Source organism: Bacillus rossius, chromosome 2 (genome assembly GCF_032445375.1).
Source record: "Bacillus rossius redtenbacheri isolate Brsri chromosome 2, Brsri_v3, whole genome shotgun sequence".
NCBI lineage: Eukaryota > Metazoa > Arthropoda > Insecta > Phasmatodea > Bacillidae > Bacillus > Bacillus rossius.
In genome coordinates, this window is record NC_086331.1 from 9,800,448 (window position 1) to 9,826,726 (window position 26,279).

General features: G+C 34.6%; 1 protein-coding gene across 2 annotated transcripts in view; it reads left to right on the top strand.

The window, feature by feature from the left end:
• Positions 1-23,750, top strand: part of LOC134529082 (plasma membrane ascorbate-dependent reductase CYBRD1) — a 33,736-nt gene extending 9,986 nt beyond the window's left edge. For both annotated transcript variants that reach the window (XM_063362789.1, XM_063362790.1), the window contains exons 3-5: positions 5,524-5,732; positions 8,329-8,483; positions 13,564-23,750. In XM_063362789.1, coding sequence (XP_063218859.1) covers positions 5,524-5,732; positions 8,329-8,483; positions 13,564-13,726 — 527 coding nt within the window. In that variant the 3' untranslated portion in view covers positions 13,727-23,750. The remainder of the gene's footprint in view (positions 1-5,523; positions 5,733-8,328; positions 8,484-13,563) is intronic.
• The last annotated feature ends 2,529 nt before the right edge of the window (positions 23,751-26,279 follow it).

Below are 26,279 nucleotides of genomic sequence, written 5' to 3' on the forward strand. Positions count from 1 at the left end.
AATGGAAACATCAAAGATGGCCTCCTCCCAGCTGTTCCAAAGAGGAAACAAAGCCAATATTGCTTACATGTGAGGTTCTGTAGAACTTTTATTTTAATATAACGGAGAATACACTAAAGTTTGTGACAAAGTTTAGAGTAACATTACAGGTTTTATAAAGGGAAAATTGAAAAAACTATACATTGAAGAAACAAGAACACATTTTATTTGTTTTACTAGGATTGTTAAACTTATTGTCATTATTTTTTATATCTGAGATAATTATAAAAGAAAATGTCTAAATGAAGATGTGACATGTAACGGAGGTATACATGTATCCCTCCGTTCACTAAAAAAAAAAAAAAAATGTTGAAAATAGATTTGACGTTCAAAATTTATAGAAAGGAAGGGTTTTAGTTCCTGTGATTTAGAATCAATTAATTAAGTGTGTATGTATTGTTTCTTTTTAGTGCTGCTTTAGTGACATAAAATGTTCCCTTTTTGCAAGAATGACCCAAAATAATTTTTACACATATTCTTTTATATTTTATGAAATTCTGTTTTGAATTTACTTAGAGGTTAAATTTTTAGAAAAGTAAATTTTATCTGGAACTGGTGTGTGTGAAGTGAGTATTATCAAATCCCATGATTTGTTATTCATAGTGAATCATATTAATAAAGTCAAAAAATTTCATACAATACATATCACTTCTCATTCTGTTTAAATTTGTAAATTTTATGGGTGTAATATCTGAAGTGGACTGTGTTCTGAAATAATGAAATTCAAACCTCACAAGGCCTTTTAGGGCAGTTTGTTTCACCTCCAACTGAATCTAGAAGCTGGGCAGTTTTCAGGGTTAACATATGGCTGCACTGTTTTTCATCTTTAATGACTTCACTGTCGACAAGATGTGAAGCAACAATTTAAGTTATAATCATCTGTTTGGAAAAACTTATTGTGAACCTCAGAAATATGCGAAAAGCCATTTAAAATTAGGGGTAGATAATTATGATCTATATTTAAAAAGAAAAAAGAAAATTGTTTCTTTGCATCACTTATGTCCTCCACCTGTAACATAATTATTTTTTATGTAGAGAAAATTAAATTCTATCATATGAATGGTGTTTACTTGTGCAAGATTCTTTGACAGGCATAGGAGTAGTATGTTCTGGTTTACTTTTACCTCTCCTTTGCCCAAAATAATAAGATACAGGTCCACAAAAATAAAATTTAAACCATCTATGCATGCACCAGCTGTTAACTATGTTAGAGTAAAATGGTGTTCTGCAATGAACTCTATTCAAAGTCAACACTGTGTAATAATGGGGGATGCACAGATGTTTCCAAAGCCTTTTAAATAAAATATCAATTTAAGACTTAAAAAAAGTTTAAAAACAAGAGGAAATATGGAGAGAAAATGGCACAAAGAACTTTATTTTTGATTGTCAGAACTGTAGAACTGACAGTTATGGTTGACAAGTTGTATGTTCTTATAAAAAAACATCCCATTGAGTAGTCTAGTACCTTATTAAATCTAATTTTCCTTAGTGAATTTTTCACCTTAGACATTTGTAAAGCAGGCTGTTGGAATGAGTAGCAAACAAGAGAACCTTCAAGATGGAAACTTATTGCTGCTTTTCAATCTCAGTCCAGTCCTCTGTGGCATTGAAGAGTTCTCTTTTACCTTTTATTGTACTCTGCAGCCCAAGTTTTCAAATTCCTGGAGATTGGAAAGTTATTTTATTTTAAACCCATTACTTAATGCATAAGCAATGGGTCTGCTAGTTGCATAGATATGTTGGTTAATTGTGTATATAATCTTTTAAATAATTAATTAATCAATAATTTAAAATCTCTAATTAGAAGAACAAGTAGAAAAATTAGGTATGGTTTATGCTTACTTCACAGTCGGCAAAATATTTGTCAAATGTTCAATGTTTCAGAGCATTTAGTCTAAAACTGTGAGCACTTTGCAAACACTGGCATAACTCAATTTATGAATACCTATTCATCATTTTTGTGGTTTGGGACCCACTTCATTTGTGTCATCTAACATTTCTGGTGATGACTGTGATGTAAAACTCCTACTGTGATGTAAAACTCCTACCTTTACCTTCAGAATGAAGCTTCATTTATATGTAACTAAAAAAATTGTTTTGTATAGATTCTATTTTGTAAGAAATGTAAGAATAGAATCAATATTTGAGGCATAAAAATGTATGTAATTTAAGCTAGGGTTCTATGGGATTTGGATGGTAGAGAGTTGACGTTGATATGAAAAGACATTTTAGAGTTCAAGATGGCACCAAGATCTTTTATACTAGGAAGTACAGAGATTTGAGTATTATCAAGCACATAAACATGTCTGATTGGGTGGATTTATTTGTGAAGGAAATCATTTCATTTTTTTTTTCTGTTAACTGAAACAAGATTTAGTTTACACCATTTATAAATTTCAATGATGTTACTTTGAAGTAGTTAACAATCATTTAAAGAGTTAATCTTTTTGTAGATTTTAAGGTCATGTGCAAACAGTAGACCAGAAGTATGATTGAGAACCTGAATTATATAATTAGTATATGCACTAATCCCTCACTTAGTACATGTTCAGATTGTGCAAATTCATTTAGCGCAATATTTATTTTACTGCCCCAGGCTTGAATAGCACATCTGTAAATTTCAGTTACCATGAAATTGCCACAAGCAAAAAAAAAAGTCTGGCATGACGCCACGACGTCTGTTTCAACTCAGTAAACTACAGATGTACCGTGGCATATAGTTAGCCATACGAGGGAGGAAGAGATGCGCGTACAAGTCTGACTACGCTATCTGCTATTGTACAGACATCAGCTATGGCAAGTTAAGTTGTGGCTACGGAGTGTAAAGGACCAAATGTTTTTACGTCTGCACGTATAATGCCGTGCCGTACCGTTGTTGCCTGGCCACAGACTGGGCCGTGATGAACTTGGTCTAGACAGTGGCAGGGAACTTTCACAAACACAAGCAACGTCTGCCATTTGTCTGCTTCTTCTGGAAATCAGCGTCGCTTGGCACAATTTTTTGGTTTTACCTAATTTTTTTTATTTTTTTTTATTTTATCTGATTTATCAAACTAATTCCTTTTTCTTTTTTTTCGACTGTACCCTCTCACTCAAACTTTCCCTGACCAGTGTGCATCGGTATTCTCAGCACCACGTGCTGATGATCCACCAGTCCCAAGTTATATCAGCAAGGCTCGTCCTTTTCTCTTCGCTCCTGATCATGGCTTGGATGTAATTCCGTGACTCCGGGTGAGACTCCTTCTCGGAGTTACTGCTCCCGTCAGCTCCTGCTGGAGCACGAGGCTCCTAAGATTTTGTCTGAACTAGGCAACTCTAGTCGAGCTTGGAGATCCGTTTCGCCACCGCCAGAGCATGTCGAAGAGGCTAAGTTCGTCAAGTTCCCAGTATGCCAGCTGTTCCTTCCGCACCCTTTTGCCCACCCTGTTTTTGCTGGTGTTCCCAGAACCAGGTGTCTGGAGCATTGACCCGTTGACTGTCTCTAGATCCAGTCCCCCGCCGATGGAACAAAGCCACGCTCCCTAGCGTGCTGCTAGCGCCTCTCGTGTGTGACCTGTCGGTTGTCTGTAGTACTAAGACTGAGATAGTTCTTCCCTTTCCCGCCAGGTGGCGACTGCAGCCAGAGCCATTGGTCACCGGCTGGCCATTAGTCTAGCGCCCACGCGCGCCATTTGCTGGCAGTCTTGGGAACCATTGGGCAGGCGGCCCAGGTCTCGTTTGTGTGGGAGATACCGAAACTGTCTAGGACAATTAAAAGAGAGAAACAGAATTACTAGAACAGTGATGGCAAGCGATGAATTCCTTGGATTGCTGGAGAGTCCTACATTGGAGGGTGATGAATTAAGAGTAGGTGGAAGCTAGCTTCCAATGGTGGCTGGAGTGTCCTCGCATTACGATGATGCCTGTTAAAAGGTTTTGATGCTGTGCCAGAGACGAAAAAAGATTAGTTAACCAAAAAAAATTCTCATAAAGACACATGATCTTATGTATAGTAAAACCTCGATTATCCGTGACCCGATTAACCAGGCATTTGGTTAACCGTATTCTCAATTAAAAGTTAATAAACATCTTATTTTGGGGGGTGGGGGGGGACCAACCCTGTGAAGTGTAATTAATTTGGGAAGGGACAGTAAAGGAATTATACTAAAAACTACTCATTAAAAGTAGAAACGAATGGACAAAGAAACTGACTAGAATTGCCCGTGAGAAGAAATACTAGTCTGGGCTAAGCTTGATTACATGTATGGAACAACTGCCTTCCTTCCTAGAATCGATTCCTGCCCTTCGTGTTATTAATACTTGTGCATTTGTTTTGTATGAATTACTTACAAAATTTTGCTGTAGTGCATAACCTAAATACATTTGAATTCGTTTATCTGTGATTATCGCTTATCCGTGCTGGTTAATCTAGGTTCTACTGTAATTAGCTAGAGTTAATTTAAATATTCCCCCCTTCAGGCCTACTTGGGTCCACTCGGTTCTGTCCTGGTTTGCTTATGAATAAAACATTGATTGGTAATTGGTATGTTCTAGTAAGTTTTCTGAACTTCCATGTCTCTTGTGGAGGGAAACAAACAATAACAATTAGTAATTTATGTAACTTCATGGGTGCGTGGCACTGAAGTTACAGTGTCCGACTCCCGCGGCGCACTATTTAAACATTTCACACTTCATGACGTACAGCGGCAGAAAATATATCGGTGAAGAAGGAGGGGGTTGGAGGGGTGAGGAGTCATATCGGGCTTTGTGCGGCGAAAGCAGATAATGTCATGTTCATGCAGGAATAAATAAAACTCATCCAACATCATTCGTTAATTTACAAGTTACTGCCATCTCCTTATCTTCGGAGTTGAAACAACTCACAAATACGATACGGCACAGCTGACTCATAATACAAATATCCTTCTAACACATAATATAAGAATTTTAAACCTTAAACTCCTTCAGCTTTTTTGTGAATTTTTTCAGTTTTACTGATGTTCTAAGTGCTAACATGAAGCATTGTGATTAAACTCTTGAAGTGATTAAGTAGAAGTAAATTATTTACTTTTAAGATGAAGTTATCAATGTTAATTTTTAAAAACAGTATTGGTAGTTACAGTTGAAATTGTTTATGTATGCAAGAACAGAAGTGTGTAAATTTAAAGTTTCTTTTAATTTTGTGCTTATTTGGTTTTTTGCAATAGTTGTACAGGCAATAAGTAAACTACCAATTTTAAGGAGAGGAAACCAAATTTTAAGCCTTGCAGCTGAAGACTTTAAATTTAATTTCCTCTCCATAAAAATGATAGTTTGCTTCCTGCCTGAACAATAGAACAGCACCCAATTTAAAATGGCAAAAAACTAAATAAGCACAAAATAAAAATAAAACTTAAATCCTGCATAATGCCAGCTTACATAGAGAAACAATTTCTTTATAAGTTTGGACTTAATGATTTCTTGGTTTTCTTCTGTATTTTGAGAGTGTGATTTTTTTTTTAATAGCTATTATGGTGTACAGAGCATTCCGTAACAGCAGAAAACGTCGTCTGAAACTGATTCACATGGCTCTACATCTTGTGGCATTTATATTAACAGTGGTTGCTTTGCAAGCTGCCTTTGATTCACACAACCTGAAAACACCTCCAACGCCAAACCTTTACACCTTACACAGTTGGCTTGGATTAATGGCTGTCATCATGTATGCTGCTCAGGTATGTGTTGGTTTTCATCTGATAATAGTGTAAGATTTCTTAGTTTTTGAGTTACAAGCATTTTTCAAAAGTTTTTAAATCCTCATCATGCACCAAATTATTAGAAAATGTTTATAATAATTTTTGCTACACAATCATAAATAACCCTACTGTTGATGATTAAAAATAAAATCATACATGCTATACTTTTAGGGGAAAAAATTATTTTGAAGACTTAAGTAGCAAAAAAAAATTCTTATCGGGTAGATTTGACTTATCAACCTGAAAAAAAAAAAACTACTTTGCTAACGTAACAATTTATTTGTAAAGATGTCTAATAAAAGCAAATAACTTACTAAGTTAGTTTTTTTTTTTTTTTTTTTTTTTGCAGTGTGAACAGTCAAAGTTACCCTATTAAATATTATTGACACAAGTCATGCAGACATTTTTTTTTTTCCCTAAAGAATAAATAACTTGTTTGATTTTGTTTTCAGTTGTTTTCAAGAGTAGTATTATGGTTGTGTAGCAATAGGTTTTGCTCACAGTACTAATAATTTTGTGCAAGGTGGGGATCAAAAAACTTTTGAAAAAATGCATGTAACTAAAGACTACATTACGTTATGAATTTTGGTTTTTTGATTCAGAGTCTTATTACTTTGCGTATAAACTGTTCTCAGCTTGACATTGAGTTAGGGAACATTCTGTATATGGTACCTGGTTATGTTGAAGGGAAATGGCTATTTGAAGCCAAAAGTTAAGCAAACAATCATTTTTTTATCATAGTGTTTTTGTCGTATCTACAGACGTGAAATTTTTTTATGTTTTTCGATAATGTTGTGTTCTTCAGTGCCGGTTGTAGAAATGAAGCGTGTGACAGAACAAAAGTGTATCTGGGGGAAAAAAAAGAATGCAATTCTTCAGAACTTTCGACCTAACTATTCAAAAGAATGGCCATGCTTGTCGTCTAAAAATGTTTTGGAACACCACGCGTTTTGTAATGTATGCATGTGTGACTTTTTGATTGCACCTGGTGGAAGGGATGACTGTAGACATCATATTGAATCAAAGAAACATGTGGAACATTTATAGCCATGACGAGCAATAAACCCATTTAGTCTTTTTTCGCTACATCTGAAGAAACGAAAGTAATGAACACAGAGTTATTGTTTACAAGTTCTGTTTGTCTTTTGTTGTTTGTTTACAAGACAGTTCTTAGCCAACCAGGATAAAAGAAGCAAATAAAAAGACAGTTGTTCAAAAGTTTAACTTTTAATACTTTGAATTGAAGGTTCAAAATTTCCAGTAAAATTATTGACATTTCTTACATATTCAGATGATTGTATTGTTCAAATAATTTTTTTCAATTCATTAATCTTAATTGTTTTCATATACATAGGCCCCTCTCTCTCTCTCTCTCTCTCTCTCTCTCTCTCTCTCTCTATATATATATATATATATATATATATATATATATATATATATATATATATATATATATATATATATATATATATATATATATATATATATATATATATATTGCATATTATTGTCCTTGTTTTATCTTGTGTGTGTCATAATTCCCCAGGGAAAAATTTATCGTGCATGATTTACGCGTACTTTTTTTCATATAATTGTCATTACTGAAGGGTGTGATTTGAGGTTGGCAGCTCTGCATTACCTTTTTTTTTTTGTTATCTTCTGTGATTTTGATTGTTTAAAGTAAAATATTTATTTGAAAAACACTTCTGATTTGAATATAATGATTGTATGTACTTTTTTTTTGAACAAAAATTATTTATGTCAATTAAAGAAATCTAGTTTTGTTATATGTTTGTGTGTTTCACGGATGCTGTCACATTTTCAGAAAGTGTCCCTTATTGCAATGTTGAAAATGTTGGCAATCCTACCTACTATTTCCAAATGAAACTTTTTAAAACCTTTTTATAGCTAGGGTCATAATTTATTCCTACAGTTTTAGGTATTAAATCCCAAAATTATGGTATTATCAATTGTATGTTTTATGCATGGTTCCCTCTAATGAAAAATCTGGAAGGCAGGGAAAACTTAAAAAATTAAAAGTGTGTCTTCTAAACCTGGAAAACTTAGGGAAATTATCTTTATTACTAAAGAAACTATGTTAGCAATTTTTCATACTTGTTTATTTCGTGAATAACTTATAACTGGTTTGTATTTTAATCATAAATTAATGTACAGTTGATTATCCGTATCTGATTATACTTTCATTAACAAAATTTAAGAGATACAATCAACTATTGATAGTCATTTCACCTCATCACAATCAAAAATTAATAATTTCAAAGTTTAGGCAAACAAGTCTCCCTCTAATTTCCCCCCCCCCCCCCCTCCATCAAGGTTACCATTGTTTGTTATATATTGTGGGAAATGATAATGGTGAAAAATGGTTTACTAGTTAGGAAAACATTGTATAGTCAATTTTGTATGTTATTTATGTTTATTGATAAATATGTGTTTCATAACATATTTATGTTATATTACAAGATAAACTGATGAGACAAAGAAACAGTGTTAGGTTTGATAGGGAAATTGTAGTAAGTGTGTAAGAACCTTGATATGTTTACATTTATTTTTTCAGTGGGTGTCTGGATTTATTGCCTTCTTGTTCCCTGGCATTCAGACAAATTTACGAGCTTCATTACTGCCAATCCATACATTTTTTGGACTTATGGGATTTGTATGCGCTGTAGCAGCAGCGCTTATGGGTTTGACTGAAAAAGCCAACTTTGCTGTGTGAGTATCATGTTTGAGTACTTTCACTTGAATTTAATTAGTGCAGGTGGGTATCAAGATGGAACTTTCTGTCAACTAGAACAGTATTTTTTCATTTGCCAGAATTTTGTAAACTTGTGATTCACATTGGGTCTTCCACAGTTTTTTTCCTTCAAGCAGGGCTGAAACTCGGGAGTGAGGTGAGCTGGTTGCAGTACTTGAAGGAAAGACCTGTTGTCTTTGTCTCGTTTCAGGAGTGAATGAGATGAGATGGATGTGACGCAGCAATGGAATGCAGTGGTGAAGGGAATGGGAGTACTCTGAGAAAACTCTCGTGAGAACATGTCTTATTTCCCACTTGCTTGAAATCTGCGCTAGCTCGGCCAGAACTATATCCTGCATAGCCTTGCTGAGCAACAAGTGGTCTTGTACTGAATATATTCCAATAAGGGGCCATTCCACCTGCCTATCTGCAGTGAATTTCATATATTACCATGAATGACAGGTGCACTCATAATTTGGCAATGAGCCAAATCCTTACTTAATGACTTTGTTTCAACTAGGTTGGGACATGGGTTTCCAATGGGACCCAGGGAGGTATGAAATAAAATAGTTTTGCTAAGTTTCAACTATCTAATTACTTTATTATTCATTCATATTAATGAAATTAAAAAAAAAAAAACATTTATGTTATATTTTTTATTCTTTGAGTCTTAACTAAATACTTTTCTATGTATGCACTATCTCTTTAACAAGGTAAATTTTCTGGTTATAATGACCACATATGAAATGTCTGAGTGCACCAAGTTCTTAATTATTTTTAACAGTAAATGTTTCTGTAAAATATTTAATGAATCGGAGAGCAGCCACGAGAATAAAGTCTTGTGCACATATGGAACACATGCAATCTGTAAACTGTTACTTCCCTTGATGATGTAATTATCAGCCTAAAGGCAGGTTTGGATCCCCAGTCATCATCGTGAAATATGCCGCACCTTGATGAGGACAAATAGTAGATAGAAATAGTCACTGAATGATACATATGCAAAAGGACTTGTAAGAATTTTATGATAGCTTAGATGTTCTTATTTTATATGTACCTCTCTTAGGACAATATATTAAGTAATGTCAAAATGTCTCGGCAGTTAAAGGTCCAAGTTTTTTGTAGACATTTTGTGATGAACAGGGTGGGTGGTGGTTTGAATCCAACAGTCAGCAATTGGCTTTTTATAAAAGTAATAAATACAACACAGCGACATGAGCGCACTCTGGTAGCAAAGCTAGGAACTGTCAAGAGACGGCCATCACCGTAACACCCTCCTTGCCTCGGATTGGTTAGTTTGCATACCTACTTGTCGCACCGTGCCCTTCTGCTTTCTCCCTCCACCAAGGATCATTTGCAGGGGTGAGGGAAAACTACCATAATGACACTTTCTCCCTGGCCTCTTCGAAACCGGGGGAAGTACCACAATGGAAAACTACCATAAAGGAACATGGTTAAGGGGATTTTACCATAATTTCATATACACTCCATGCAGTGTGTACAACAGCTTCGCTCTCAGAATACTGTATATAATATGTTGGTAGATAGTGCAGTCAACCCCACCAGTTCCCTAGGTTAAATTAAAGGCACTTCTGACGGCGACTTTCTGTAGTTGCAATAGATAGTGCAAGAAGTTAGAGGCATTGCTCATTTGAATCATAGTCATGGAATTTTTTCTCTCTCTCTCTTTCTCTCTTTCTCTCTTTCTCTCTTTCTCTCTCTCTTTCTCTCTCTCTTTCTCTCTCTCTTTCTCTCTCTCTCTCTCTCTCTCTCTCTCTCTCGTCATTTGAATATATATATATATATATATTTTTTTTCAAATGACTCATGGTCTTAACTTCTTCGATTTCTTATTGCAATAAAACCAGAACAAAATATTTTATTTGGAAGTGTTTATGCTGTTGACATTTTAAGCTGGAATCAAATTAGCGTTAGCATAAATAATTTGTGTGTTTTATAAAAAATTTGAGGTATTGTATCAATTTAAGCACACCTTATTTTTGAGCTGAGAAGTGGGCCCTTCATTAAGTTTGTAATTTCTTTAAACAGACTGTAACAGAATTTATAATTTTAGTTGCAATATTGTTAAGGGTTTATTATTTTTCTTTGCATATGGTTCGTTTCCCCCTCAAATAATTTTTCCATTGAATAATGACAGGTATAATTTCTGAAATGATCATATCAATTTAAAATCAATACAATATAAAAATATATTACCTATATCTTGAAAGAAAACTCCTGGAAACAAAACTAACATTTTCAAAACTTTGGATGTTAGTATTGAAATGCAAAAGATAATAAAATGCTTTAATTATTTTTAAAAATGAAAATAATGCATTATATCATCACACATCAAGTAATGTAACAATAATGAGAATATACATATTTACAAATTGGAAAAATTTAATAATAATAGATAATTTTTATTGAATGCAAATGTAGTGCAAATATTTAAAGATTATCATAATGTAATGTTACCACTATTAGGCAAATGGAACACAAAGAATAAGGGAACACAAAAAACTCAGATAAGAGTTTTAACTTCCATATTTTTTATTATTTAAATTCCACAAAATGTGTTTTTAAGATGCTAAAATGTTAGGGAAATATTCAGACACGCACACGCACACATGTACATACAGACAGACAGAGCCCCTTGTCCACCTGACACTAGATAACCTTGCTAGGCACCTTGCATCTCAACGATCTCCTATCCCATAATAAATGGAGCAACAGTAAAATATTGCACTTGCATTCAGAAAGACCCGGACTCCATACCATCCATCCCATCCCATCCCATCCCATCACATCACATACATACATACATACATACATACATACATACATACATACATACATACATACATACATACATACATACATACATAACATACATACATACATACATACATACATGCATGCATGCATGCATGCATGCATTCATTTATTCATTCATCCATTCATCCATCCGTCCGTCCATGGATCGTTTGGTTTTCAAATACAGTAAAACCTTTTTGTTGCGACCCCATTTATTGCGACCACCTCTCTATTACAACCCGATTTGGAGGAACCGTGAAAAATTGCCGAAAATCCGAAGAAAATTGGACAGAAAATAAGTTTCTTTTGGTCAGTAGTGTTTTACTGCGTTTCTCTTGCTGAGTGCTGTACTGCCGTAGGCAGCGCATATCTAAAAATAGATACCACTTCCTGTTGACCGCTGTCAGCGCTTGACAACTCCCATTCCACGTCCCTTTGCCGTCAGGGTGCAGATAAAGGTTTTTGTGGCAACGTGTTTACGTTTAGCTTTTTGCGTGTGTCTAGTGTGGTACGCAGTTAAGGCAAAGAAAGCTACCTGCTGGATTTATCTTGATTTTGATTACTATCGGTTGACAATACACAGCGACCAACTGGATGCATGCCCGCCTCGACTTGTTTTAACTGCCGCAGCGACGTTTATTTTGACAGCTCAAGCAATTATCTTTTCCCGTGGGATAGAAAAAGGTCGCTTCACCCAGCATAAAAAAAAGGCTACGCCACTTATTGCCCACGCAGGAAACACACTGGCTGCCGTCTGTCTCCCTCGCATTTATCTTTCTTCTAACATTCCACGTCTCACCTCTCGCGCGAGCAATAACGAAGCGACCACGCATTGGGCCGTTTTATGCTTTGTTTGGTGACAGCAGCTTGGTTTTATTCGGTATATTCCTTTTCATAGGACCCTTGCTATTAAAATACATTAATATTTTAGTTTGAAAGCTTGTAAATTCCTTGCCAGAGATGACTGAACTCGAACTTGGTGTGAAAAGTGACATATTTTGATCCCTCCCTCGCCGCTTTAGTACCCCATTTATAATAGCCCAATTTTATGGGAGAAGGGAGGGTGAAATGAGCATTTTCTCACTGAAGGTTTTTCAAAGGGGAGCGAAGTTGGGGTGTTATAAGGGAGGACACTAGATGGTTTGTGTGTCTGGGAGGGATGATCTAGCCTTGAAGAATGTTACCGAGGGGTGGGAGGGGTTAGTTTATGCGTCATGAAGCCGCTGCCGCCAGCCAGCCGGGCGAGCTTCGTGTGCGCCCACTCGCGTTGCAGAACCTACAGCTGCCATATTTTTAAAGGAAATGTCCCATTATTTTTCTGTTATTCTTACATGAACATTATTGGAAGTATTAAAGCTGACACAAAAATACGCTGTGTGTTAAAATTAACAGATTTTAATGATCTTTCATTTCATTTTTTTTTTATTTTTTTTCTTCTGATTTTCATATTTTGATCAAAATGTCCAATTTTTTGATGGTTCCCGAGAATGTATTAGTACAATCACTGCTTCATTAAATCCGGGGTTCGTGACATCGGGGTTCTAGTGTATTTAACTACGGCAAGAAAGAAAACGTACATGTAAACTAACACATATTTTCTTTAGAGGTGGCCTGTAGGGCGACAGACTTGTCATGAAGGTTGAAGTGGGTTTAAAGCAAAGCCGTCTAGCATTGTGAGTGACAGCATCCTGCCATTGTACGGCTGGTTAGCGAGTAGTGGTTTTGAGAAGGGCGGGTGGGGGAGGGGGGGGGGGGGTTAAATGAACTGAAAATTTCGGAAAACATCTATTACGACCCTATTCCTGGGAACCGTGAGGGGTCGTTTCAGAGAGGTTTGACTGTATGTTCTCGAAATCACTTAAGGAAAATGCCAGATGTTTTCTCACAATAGGCTGTAGCCACTTCCTTCCTCAATATGCCTGCACTTTATGAGTTGCCTGTGGCCGTCGGTAATGACCTGACTGCTAATAAGATTTAAAGTTCCAATTCCTCATACTAAACAGTGATTTGTTTGAAGTCTCAACTTTCCTCTGCTTGCTTGTGATTGGCCAACTTAGAGGTTGTTATAAATTTGTACATTGGATGCTCCATGTCCACAAGCATTTTTTTTTATTGAGTTTTGGATTTTGTGAAACGAAGGGGGGAAAAAACATAATACCTGTTATAGAAGGTATGTTTTATGATACTGTCCTCTACCAAAATAATATCAGTGCAATTTATATAGATATGTTATGTTTGCAGGGTTAATTATCAAGATTTGCCTGCAGAAGGGATTTTTATCAACTGCATAGGCGTAGTAATGGTTGGATTCGCTACTTTGGTCATGTACATTGTGACAGAGCAGCGTTTCAAACGTTTACCACGACCTGAAGATGAAATATTGCTGACAGGCGGCTCTGAATAGTTTTGATTCTGCCAACTGTAAAAATTATGTTAATTATTATGAAATATATTTACTGCCTTGATATTTTTAAAGGTAAAGATACACAATTATATTATATTGTAAGTTATACATGCATATTTAATGTTCTGGTGAGATATTATGTATAATATTTAAAATATTCATTTAGACATGAAATGCAGCATTCTAGGATGCTTATTTTTAGTGGAAGTACTCTATAATTGTGCTTCATTGAATGTTGTAATGTTTAAATGGTAATTATTGTATATTGTATGTAATTTCAGATGTAGAGATGATAGTTTCATTTGACGTAATGTTTACGGATTGAAATCCTTATGAACAATAAAGTGACGTCCCATTTCTTAATTCTGATGATAATATTAAGCTATTTTGTTGCAATAAATTTGTTTTGCCTTATTGAAGTTAGAAGATAGGTACTGGGTAATTTATTCTCCACTTTCATTTTGGCTAAAATGAAATTTTTTTGTGCATTTGTATTTTCATAGAATTAACATAATCTTTGCTGTGTATGTAAAAACCAATTATTTTTAAAAGAAAGTTAATTTTTATGTTGTAGTTACATTTTTGAAAATACTGAAAACTGCTTGATTTACTGTGGTGCATTTTCACAAAGATAAATTGAAAACCTTTCTGAACACATTTTCTGAAACATTTAATATTCCTCTCACCAGAGAATTTTTAGCTGGGTAGACATTGCTTAGTTGAGTTAAGTAGGGGTAAATGTAAGAATACACACTGGATGGAAATAAAGTTGGTCCTGTTGCTAATGGCTAATGGGTACATTGACTGTGCACAGTTTATAATTGTATGCAGTGAACACTCTTGGTAACACTTCTTAAGTGATCAGGAAAAAATAGTAAAAAATGCATGAACTGGTAAAAAATAGTTAAGTTTGACCACAAACAAGTGGCGTGATATGATGGAATTGTGAATTGAGTACACACCGAGCCTCTTCGTAAAACATACATGTAAACAAAATAAGACACAAGTTAGAAAATAAAGTGAACGATTCAGAGGTTATGTTTCAAGTTAATATGATTTTCAAGTTTTCACAGAAGTTCAGAATCTTACCTATTGCAAGTCTGGAGATGTGTGTGGGTATTTCAAATCAGTATTTATGTCTTTCTTTAATTTGTAAAATGCCTGCCAACAGTAAGAGACTCAAGGAGCAGGCACAACAAATATACAAAGACACAACGTGTACGAAAGGACAACACAAAAGAGAGAAAAGATAAAACACTTGGATAGATACATTAATTAGTTAAACATTTGCAGAGAAGATTACAACCAGAAAGTAACTAAAATAAAAACAGAGTAATGAATAACAGTAAAGCAGAATTAATAGGCTACTGGCTACTTAACTAAATTGCGTGTTTTTTTCATTAAAGTATGTGAGTAATCTATAAATTTGGTCAATGTTCTTATGAAGGGTACACAGGAAAGATTGCAATCGACTGCTAACTTGAGGGACACGTAAACCATTATTGTCAAGTATATAATTGCATTTGATTTTGTGATTCTAACATTTTTGAATAAACACAGCATCTAATTGAGTTCTGTGATCAGAAAGGAAATTGAAGGATGGATTTGGAAGATTCTTAGGAGTAATTATTTTAGTTATTTTATTCTGTATACTTTCAATTTTATTACTGTTAGTAGTATTTATGTTATTCCAGGTTGAGCACTATTCCAGTTCTGATTAATGCAAAATAAAGTGAAAGGGTTGAATCAGAATTAGTGGCATAAAAAGTGATAAATTTAATTAGGGCAAGGATTCTACAAGAAGAAGAATATAAAAAAATCTACATGTTTAATGAAAATACAATTTAGAATCTAAAAATATTCCAAGATCTTAGATACTGGATGTTTTACAAATTTAATAATTATCTTTTTTATAAACATAATTGACAGGATGAAGTTGTCTGGTAAAAGTAATAATGTTTGTTTTTTTAATATTGAGGAAACCATGTTCCTTGTGCACCAGTTACTTCAATATCATTATTTAAATGCTTGGTGTGCAAAATGTTAAATGTACATGCACAATACATTTGATACCGAGTTCAATGAAATACATGTTCTTTTAGGCATGTTTACTTATACAGTATTAGTATTATTTCCGCCTTGATAAATCATGTTTACATCTAGTGATATTTGATTTTCTGATTCCTAGTATGAATCTTTAATATTGTATGTTCTATGTGTAGCATGTAGTCTGAATGTTCTGTAATACCGTTTTGGTGTTTTTTGCTGTCAGTGGTGGCATGTTCAAGTTCACTTATATTTTATATATAGCCACATTCTCTGTTATAGTCTAATTTATAATTGTAATATCCGTTACTTTATTGCTTGGTTTTTATTTTTTACGATCTCTAGTCAGTTCTATTTTTTTTTTTTTTTTTAGATTTGTTATTTTATTGTGTTGTCAGGCTTAGCAACTTTAGCACTTTGTATTTGTGTTATTATTTATATTCCACTGTTACCTCACTGACTACCTCATTACTGCTGGGCTTATGTTTTTTAAACTTTCATCTTAATATTCCTTTTCATTCTCAACCATCCAAATTGTTTAGTTGTGTTGTTACAGCATTTTTTTTGTCTCATATTGCTCTCATCCCTATATGCCTAACTTCAATTGTTTATAAATATATTATATTAGGCCTCTTACTCGTAATTGTTAAAGTCAGCTTAAATAAATTGGAGTGTGTTATTTGTGTGCTAATTGTATTTTTGCTACTCTTATGTGTTTTCAATAAGAAAATTATCGTAACGAATTTTGTATATACCCTAACAAACGTACTGTAAATTCTACTATGTGTAATTTTGGTGTGTTTAATGGTGCCACATTGGCTCAAATTATCTGTATAGTGTTCATGTATTCTTTCTGTGGTGGCAGCAACTATACAGGGCATGTTGTGTTGGTCTCTGTGTCTCTGTGTTGGTGGTTATTTAGTACAATTAAATACATAGGTGAAATGTGTTCTTCCCTGGAGAAGTTGGTAGGCTATGTATACGTATGTACAGTAAAACATTGGTAAGATGTTTTCTAATATGACTGCTCCACGAAATAATAAGCTACAATAAAATGTTTTCAAATTTTTGAATCACCAATTTATTAATATAAAAGTTTGTAATGAAATGCCATGTTTGGTTTATGTACTTTGCACATTTACTACTATAAGATGCTGAAATAAATAACATCATTGGATTACTTATCAAGGAACATATGGAATACATATATAGGAAACACATTGAATAAATATATAACATAATAAATAAAACTGGAAGAATATATTACCTGCAACATTTGAGAACAAGATGATAAAACAAAGACTTTTGTAACTGACAATTTTTGAACAGTCATCTGTTTACAGTTCTTTTGTAACTGCAAAAGAATACAATTTTCAAAGTTCCACAAGCTTTTGCAATTTTCGGTTGTGTCCAAACATTTTGGTTTTGTAGTTGCAGCCACTTCTTCAGCTTTACTTTTATCACTGTCTTTGTGTTTGTCAGGGAGACCTTCATTGCTCATTTCTTTGGCTGGCACACGTCTTTACTTCAACATAAACACTCACATAGTTATCAAAACTAATAGTCATTTGTTTGGATACAATAGTTTTCCATGCACTGCTGGGCTTAGCATCTTCAGGTAGAGGTGGGTTGTTACAGCAATTTTCGGTATCTGTTCCAACCAGTTACTGATACAGTAATTAACTGGTTACAAGTAACTGATACTTCTGTATCAGCTACAGCAGTAGCGGTCCCAGGAAGCAACAAGGTATCAGCATTCTCGTTACACGTTACACATCCTCCGTGCCGTCATCACCAGCGTAAAAAGGTATCAGTTTTCTCTTTCCAAGTTCTTCGTAAAAAGGTATCAGTTTTCTAATTCTACATTCTTCGTAGTCGAAAAAAGGTATCTGTGTTCTCTTTCCACACCTTTCGTAGTCTGAGTCTTCAGTCTTCGCAAGAAGCACGTACTGCACACTGAGCGTACTTTGATATGGGACAATAAACAAAACGACTCTTAACAATTTCGCTCTGCGCCTCTCCTTCAACGCCTTCCCCTGCGCTTCCACCCCTACATTCTTTCCCTTCTTTATCCCTTATTCGTCGTGCCGCTCTCTCCCCTTTCACAAGCTCCGCCCAAGTGACCATCATCTGCGATCGGGTTCTGCGCACATTGGCCGTGGTGGTGTTCCAGGTGGTGAATTCTAAACTGATACTTAAGTACTTGATACTTGAATAGTGTACTTGTTTGCAGTATTTGATACAGGCGTGTATCAGTTACAAAGTTGCGGATTGATACTCTGCAACCCACCTCTATCTTCAGGACAGCTGATGGTGTGTCATCTGTACTGAAACCTGCATTCTTAAAAGCAATTGCTGATCACGGTTGCCTCAACCGACTCTCAAGATGCTGCTGGCAAGTGCGCAGCATCCAGAATGCTGAGCTTGTGTGGTGGGCAACCAGGTTACATCCTGTGAACAATCCTGCAGACCAAATGCTTACTGATCATGTATTTTTTGACCTTGATTGTTCCTTCATAGATGGTTGAAGTACATGTGTGGAATTTGGTGAAACAAAATATGGTCATGTTCTCCAATTTGTGGCTGTTTTCGAATGAGTTGGACAATATCTACAAACTGTAAAATCTTTCTGTTTTTTCATTCCATTTTAACATCCAAAGAATTTAAGAACTGCCGAAAATACTACAGATGATTCAGGCATATTTGTTATTTGTACAGTGACAAGGAAATGTCTTGAAATTTTTAAAGGACCCTGGGTTTTTTGTTTACCAAATAGTGGTGATAGCTTTTCTGTTCCATATATGTTGGTTCCCGCCAAAGAAGGCAACTTTTCTCTTCTCTGTTTGTTCCTATGACATATGCTTTGTCTGGAAACATTTTGAAGAAAAGACCAGATTCATCAATGTTTAAAAGTTCCACTTAGAAATGAATGCAGGCAAAAGTGTGCGCTGATTGTCAGTATATTCCCTTTCCACACTCGCAGATTCTTTTCTTTTACTTTTGTTAGTTGTGTTGTGCCTGTTTGCAAAACTTTTTATATAACCATGATGCTTGAAAAGCACTACTGATTTCAATCACAATCTCAGCTTTTTCTCTCGCAAGTGGGCCATTCTGCAGAATATTTTTTGCTTGCTGCTGCTTAAACTACTTGAGTAGTGGTTTTTTAATGTCTAATAAATATTTTTCTAACTTTGATGTTTGCAATTTGAAGATGTCTTTGTTGTTTTGTCTAAAATTTTGTCACTTCACGATGCAATGAGTTCAGTGTTGAAGCCGGCAATCCAAATTCTTTTGCTGCACTCAGACATGATGCTGTTGGGTTAGAGTTATCTTTAATAATTTTCAACTTTAACTTTTTGCTTTATCACCGCCATGTACACTTCATATGAAAACACCTATAAGTAGTAATAGTTTAAACCAATAAAAAACATTAACTTATGGGAGGTTAAACTAAATGTAGCATTGAACTTCTCAGGAAATAATACCGCTTGTTTTGCAGTGCATAAACATTATGAAAGTAATAAAACTAGGGATAATGGGTGCAAGCTAGAAACCAAAAAAATAAAGCAGTTTTATGGGCTAAAGTAAGGCATCAATTCAGCCCTTTTTTTTATTACTATTCCAGAGATGAAGAGAAGTTTGCCACCCTGACAGGGTTTATCAATCTGTGATGGCTTCTAATCAACACAATTAAAAACCTATAATAACAGCTATGCTATGGTGCATTCAAATGGATTTTGAAATAAATTTTAACATCCAGAATTAAGATTTATTATTAGATAATCGGACTAAGGCATCGTTTTACATGGGAAATCAATTTGTTGGCCAAATTGACAGGACCAAAGCATCTAAGCTGAGGAAATATATATCTTATTAAATTCTTTCACAGTTTTACTGTACATAATACATAAACAATGTAGCCAGTATCCTTATGTTAATTTACTCTGTATTTATATATGTCTATATATTTACATATGTCTATATATTTACATATGTAGAATAATAATTAAAACTGTTCTTATTTTGTAAATTATTGATGTGTCAAAACCACTTTTCTTGAATTCAAATCTCGAGTTTAAATTTAAAAGATTGTCTCGAATATGAATATAGCTCTCATTTGTCAGGACTATAATAATATATTAGAAAAATAGGCCTACTGAAATTTTAAGTTATAAAGAAACATTTAACACATTACTTTTATTTCTAAAATAAAAAATAATTATATGTTTAGGACAAAAACAAATTTTTTAAGTCAAAAATGTTTTTGGGGGTGCTATAAACATTCCCAGAGAATTTTAGTTGGTGGCAGATACAACCATTTCTTGGATAGCTTCTTTAGAGATAAATCTTATAGACCTTGTCACCTACATAGGTGCTATTGTTTGAATTTCTGAATTTTTCTTCCTGAAATGATTTTCTTTTTATCTTTTACCTCGAATAGCAGATCTTTTGGATACAAAAGGATTTGAGGATTATATTGGCTCATTCCTAATTTAAATGACATGAACAAGTTACTTTTATTAAGTTAGCTTTAAATTATGTCGGAAACATTTAGTACATAGATAATAGTAAAAACTGGCAGATACAATAGTTTTTTTTTAATGTGTTTAATTCTTTAATTTATATATTGATATTGTAAAGATGTTAACGATTAAAATGGAAAAGGTCCGGTAGAGGTTTTGTATTGAGTTTCTACCATAACATGAAATAAATATTTTAATAATTGTGACATTAACAATGGGCAGCGTGATGGTTTCCATAGTTACTCTGTATAGGTAAGCCTGTTTTAAACCTTGTTCATTATGTATAACTTTTCCTTCATGTTAAATGACTGTAACTTGATTGATTAAAAAATTATTCACTAACTAAGAATTTGGCTGTTTGCTTAAACATAACTTAATTAAATTGTTTTTGGTGAAATTATTTATCATTAAGCAGTAGTTTTCAACATTTTTTTCCATGTATTCTTACATAGTGATGCAAGATTAAGATTTAATACTACAAACCCTATTTAATGTATTTTATATATTTCATTTGTTATGGTTGAATTATCTGGTAATGAATACGTACATACATACTTTTGTTTGGTTTGTGGCTGTGAACATGAAAACAATTACTTTTTGTATAACAAAGAATCCCAAATTAGATTGTATACAAAAACTACCTGTAGTTACTACTGTTATTAAGGTGTGCACAGTATGGTCTGGTTGACAACTATGCTAAAATAGCAATTATCTGGTAGAATACAATGAGAATATAAAACATTTTAGCTGTAGTATAAACTGTGCAACTATGAGAGACTACTGTATGTTTTTGACTCTGTAATACACATTTGCAAAGTGTGCATTCACTCCCCTTTTTCCCGCTTTATTAGCTCATGCCACTCACCTAGCTAACTGCTGGGATTGAGCGAGTGTTTCCAAAAAGAAATGCTGTTGCTTGCCTATTGATACTGTTACAATTTTTTTTTTTCTTGTGTAAAGGAGGGCATGGGTTATATATTTCATGTTAATATATTTTTCTTACTATTTTCTTTGCTCATTTAATATCAATATGGTTTACAATAAGTGCTTTTTCTTTCAAAATTTTTCAATGTTCTACAATTTTGTATTTTTGTTAAAATTATAATTTTGGCATGTTGGTGTTAAATTTTGTACAGAATTTGGCGACCCTGCTTGTTGACCGAAGGTTTATGTTACATGGATAAAAGCTTGAGAGAACTGTTCAAGCAAATTCTACCTTTAATGTAGTTATAAACACCACACATGAAAGATTTATTACTGGCATCTCACCAGGCAGTGCCAATTAGCGGTGTAAAATGATTCACTGCATGTTGAATCATAGTGTACTGATTTATAACCATTACAACTTCCGAACTGGTGCTTGGCTAGGTCATTTTTGGCTTGCGGCATTAGATAAATGTTTGTTTGTGTAGGCTTAAGGTTTTCCCGGTAAACTGCATGTAGGTATTATATGGTATCCTTTACACATTATTCCAATATGTATATATACACACACACACACATGTAATTATCAAATCAGGTGGCTTACAGACAAGAAACACCTATTTAAAGTCTGTTTACTGCATTGACAGCCATTATGTTGTTGTTTACTGAAATATCACATTTCAAATTATTTAGATACAAATTTGACAAACAATTTGAAAAAAAGTTTTGTGGAGTATTTTGCATTTACATCTGTGAACATGTGTACACATAAGTAATACATTTGGTGGGAAATTTTTATAGTTAATGTTTCACTCTTTTTAACAATAGTTTGTTATTGTTAAACTCAATAGGATTACTAACATAAGTACAATACTTTGCGGGCTTTAGATATTGCAAAATCCTGCAACTTGTTTGAGGAGTCCTAATAAGGGTGTTGTTTGTTTCAATAATGTCACAGTTTTTTTTTTTTTTAAATATAATTTCATATTAAATATTCTTAGTTTTATTGTTTTGAGGAGAGAGTTATTTTTATATATTTTTTTAGGATTGCACATAGCTGGGATAATTGGTAGCGAGTGAGGCACATGGGAGGAGCAGTGAATTGCTTGGGATTCCCTGTCTTTCGTCAGCGCGTGCAAGCGGGTGTGCTTGGCGAGGGGAAGGGAGGGGGTTCGGTTGGCATGATGCAGGCATGCCACCAAGCTAGTCTGTGATTGGATGGGAGGTCCACGGTCACGTGCTTAGTCTGAGATTGTGCTAGATAATGGTATGACTGCCGCATGTTCTGGAGCTCGCAGCAAAGTGTTTGCACATGTAGCTGTTGGAAAGGCTTTCGCTAGCACTATAGGATATAGTTGAGGGTGTTTTCTTTGTTTTCTTTCCTTTTATTTAAGGATTTTTGGGCCACATAGCAGACAAGAGTCTTGTTGCTGCTGTGATGCTGGCTCTATCCTCGTGTAGGTAATACTTTATGGCTGATTCCGTTGGGGTAAACTTTAACTTGGTAGGCCGAGTTCAATGATGGACCATGAATAATATCTACCTTTTGTTATCATTACAGTGTAGGTTATTTTCTGCAGATTAGTCAACATGAGAAAAAACACAGGGTCGTACTTAATTCCAAAAAAAAAAAAAATTTGTTTCTACAGGGGTTAATGATGAGATTTATTTGATATTTAGAAAGGATATCTAATTCATAGCTATACGTAAAAAGATAGTTTCAGTGGTTTTGGGAGTCATTTGTTATTCATTGCATGTGAACTACGACGGAAGCTTCTTTCACTGTTTATTTTTAACAGCTAGGGGCGTTAGTGTTGTCTAGCAGCTGTGACCAAGTTATTTCTTCTTTTATTATGTCTTTGAAAGAAAGCATATCAAATGTTAATTATTTACTCAAGTTTATTTAGATTTAAAATGTTTACTGTTTTTATATTTTTTTAAATATTTTTTTTAGAAAGAGAGAAAAAAATGGATTATTGTTTGTTAGAAAACATACATCAAGTCTTGCATTTTTTTTGTGGAGATATGGTTATTTTTGTAGTAGCAATTACATGAACCAAACATATTTTCCACAGATTATTTTACTTCTTGCAGACATGTGATACAGGGTGTATTTTAGCTACGTTTTCTACTGCCCCAAATGTTAAGCGTAAGTCCTTCATGAATGTGTTGTGACAATATTCGTTGAAGTGATTAGTATAGTTAAAAATTGAAGGGCGTCATGATAGTGTGCTCCATTTGTTGATGGAACATTTACTTCTTGCCAGTGGCAATGTTCCTTTTCTGTATGCCACAAGAATTTCTAATACTACATAAAGGTTTTGTGATATATATTTTATGTTTTTACTTGGCAGTTATTTTTCTAAGTGTTTATTATAAATTGTATTTTTTGGGAACTGTACAGTAATGTTTTTGAAGAGTTTTATTAATTTTAAGGTAATCTTAAATTAAGTGTTTTGTGGTGGTTACATGAAGTAATAACCATGTTTTGTGTTGGAATTGTTGCACGTAATAAAATATCTTGGGGTCTATTGTGTTGTTCTTCATTACAGTTATTATAGTTGTAATGAAAAAAAAAATATTGTTAAACTTCTGTTATTAACATTTTGAAAATAGCATTATGAAAACCTTTTGTGGCCAAAGATTACAACTTCTTGGCTTGTGAGTCGAACAAAGTCCGACAAAGTTCGGTTTGGAATGTTGCTTCAGAGGGGATTTATAACTGGAGGTATGATGTTTTGGCACAAAACCCTACAATCAAGATTTCATTCTCTATGGGGAGGAGATAGTAACAGATTCCAGACAACTGGTTAAACTGAGCTGCTACTCTGCAGACTGATCCTGATTGGCCAGTTCATCTAATCGTGGCTGCCCAAAAGATCAATCACAGCTCTGTTGTAAATTCTGCTGTATAATACTATGCCAGAACACAAGGCCTCCAGTTATTAATCACCCTTGAACAACTGCATCATGGCAAGCTGAAATGTCGAGCACATTGCTATTTTCTTGAATGTGTTCTCCACCTGAAAGGCAAGAAGTAGTTTTAGGGTACATCATTGTATGGTTCACTCACCTCAAAGGTAAAATGTGCCATAAAAATGCATGTTGATAGTAAAATTTCAACAACCATGAAAGTTTTGCCCGTGATGGGGAAAGACTGGCAAACCCCTCCCCTCCCCCCCGATTGCAGCACTAAGCATTGAACACACTTAGTAATTAACTATCTTGTTGGTTCTTAGGGCATCCCCAAACACCCCTCACTGCACATTTACATGAACAAAGTGACGGGGTCACATTCTTGATTGACTTCCCACATAGCGAGTTATGGGAACATAATAGTTCCTGGTATCTCTGTCACATGCTTCCGGCCGAGCATAGACGGCCTCTCTGACTACTTCACTTAAGTTCCTTGGACGAGCTTGTTGTCATGGCCGGTCAAGGGGTAGATCATGGGTAAGTGTCTTGGTTCAAATTCGCGAGTAATGTGGCTCAGTGGCACATTGACCCGTGTTAGTTCTTGTATACTGTTTAAATTTTGTTTCGTTGCCACGTTCTAAATTGAGGTTTGGATTCACGGGTCTCTTAGCATTGGTTTATCTGGTTATATTACACATGATCGGCACCCGGATGACATGCATCGCATATTATTTACGTAAACTTACATGATGCACTAGCCTTGCTTTGTAGAACCCTAACTTTAGGGTGTGTAGAGTTAATCTCATGCTCTCATATTGTTTGTACCTTGCACACGTAATTTCGAATAATGTTTATTCTCTAATGATAAGTGTTGGTGTTTGCTTATTAAACATCCACTAATTATTTACGTTTTGTTCATACGTTCCTTATGTTGTACGTGCTGTACACACTTGTATTGTACACACACTACGTCAGTACGTCTCTTACGTTCAACATACTGTATACACATATAGATATTGTACACTATTTGTAGGCCCTATATACGTTCACTACGTTTCTAGGCACCTATCCTTTATAAGGTTTCGCCTATTTGTTATGTTCAATGTCTCTTACGTATGACATATACCGTGTGTATTACACTTATCCATGTATACTACTATTGTATCTTAGTGGAGTATATCTCCTGTGTTATTTAATTTATACTTATGGTCTAAATTGTTCTACTGCATCTATTATAGATAAATATGCCTTGCCTTTGAAATGGTTTTCCTTAGTTAAATGTTGAAACACACAGGGGAACTCGTAACGCTTTTCACTTTGTTCCTGCCTCTAGGGACTTATTGGTAGGTGCAGGCATTTTTCGCGAAAAGATCTGAACACATATTAGACTGCAACAAGGTATACCCGCACCTGTGGTTTCTTCCTTGTGATTGGCGGCCGTCTGCGAGAGAAGTAGTCACCTTGTTTTACCGAGCCACTTAGGACGCGTTTACTTCCGCACTGAATCACTGTGATTGGTGTTGTTACAATCAATATGTACCTGGGAGAAACTCACCCAATCACGAAACACAGACGGTGCTACAGTGTTTTAACTTGTCATCTAGTCCCGAAAACGTTTCACGAAATCTGCATGCCCCTACTTATTGGTACTTCTACATCTGTTTGTATTTTATCCCCGTCGCCGGCTGGAGCTTCCTTTGACAGGGGTACAATGTCGGTGAACGCTTCAAACTAAGGGAGGGATATACTCCAAAAAGGAGCTTAAAATATGGAACTGATTATTTCACAGATATCTGAAGTTACTGGTCGAATGACATTGTCAGCTGCCTGTTACTTGGAGAACTGGAGAAAATTATACTATAACATAACTCCCACAAATTTTGTCTGCATGGATAAGTATGCATGCTTCAAGTGTGTTAAGTCAACGGATTTAGTTCTTAAAACAAAATTACCATGTATGTGACTAACAGATGTGCCTTTTTTCCAATGATTTTTTTTTTGTAATTTAATCGAAGTTCTCCATTTCTCAAAGTAAAGGGTTTTGTAATTAGTCGCTGAAATGAGTTATTTGAAATCATTTTATACAGTCTGCAGTTTAATTGATAGTATACAGAGCTATAGCCTAAAACTTGCAAATATTGTAA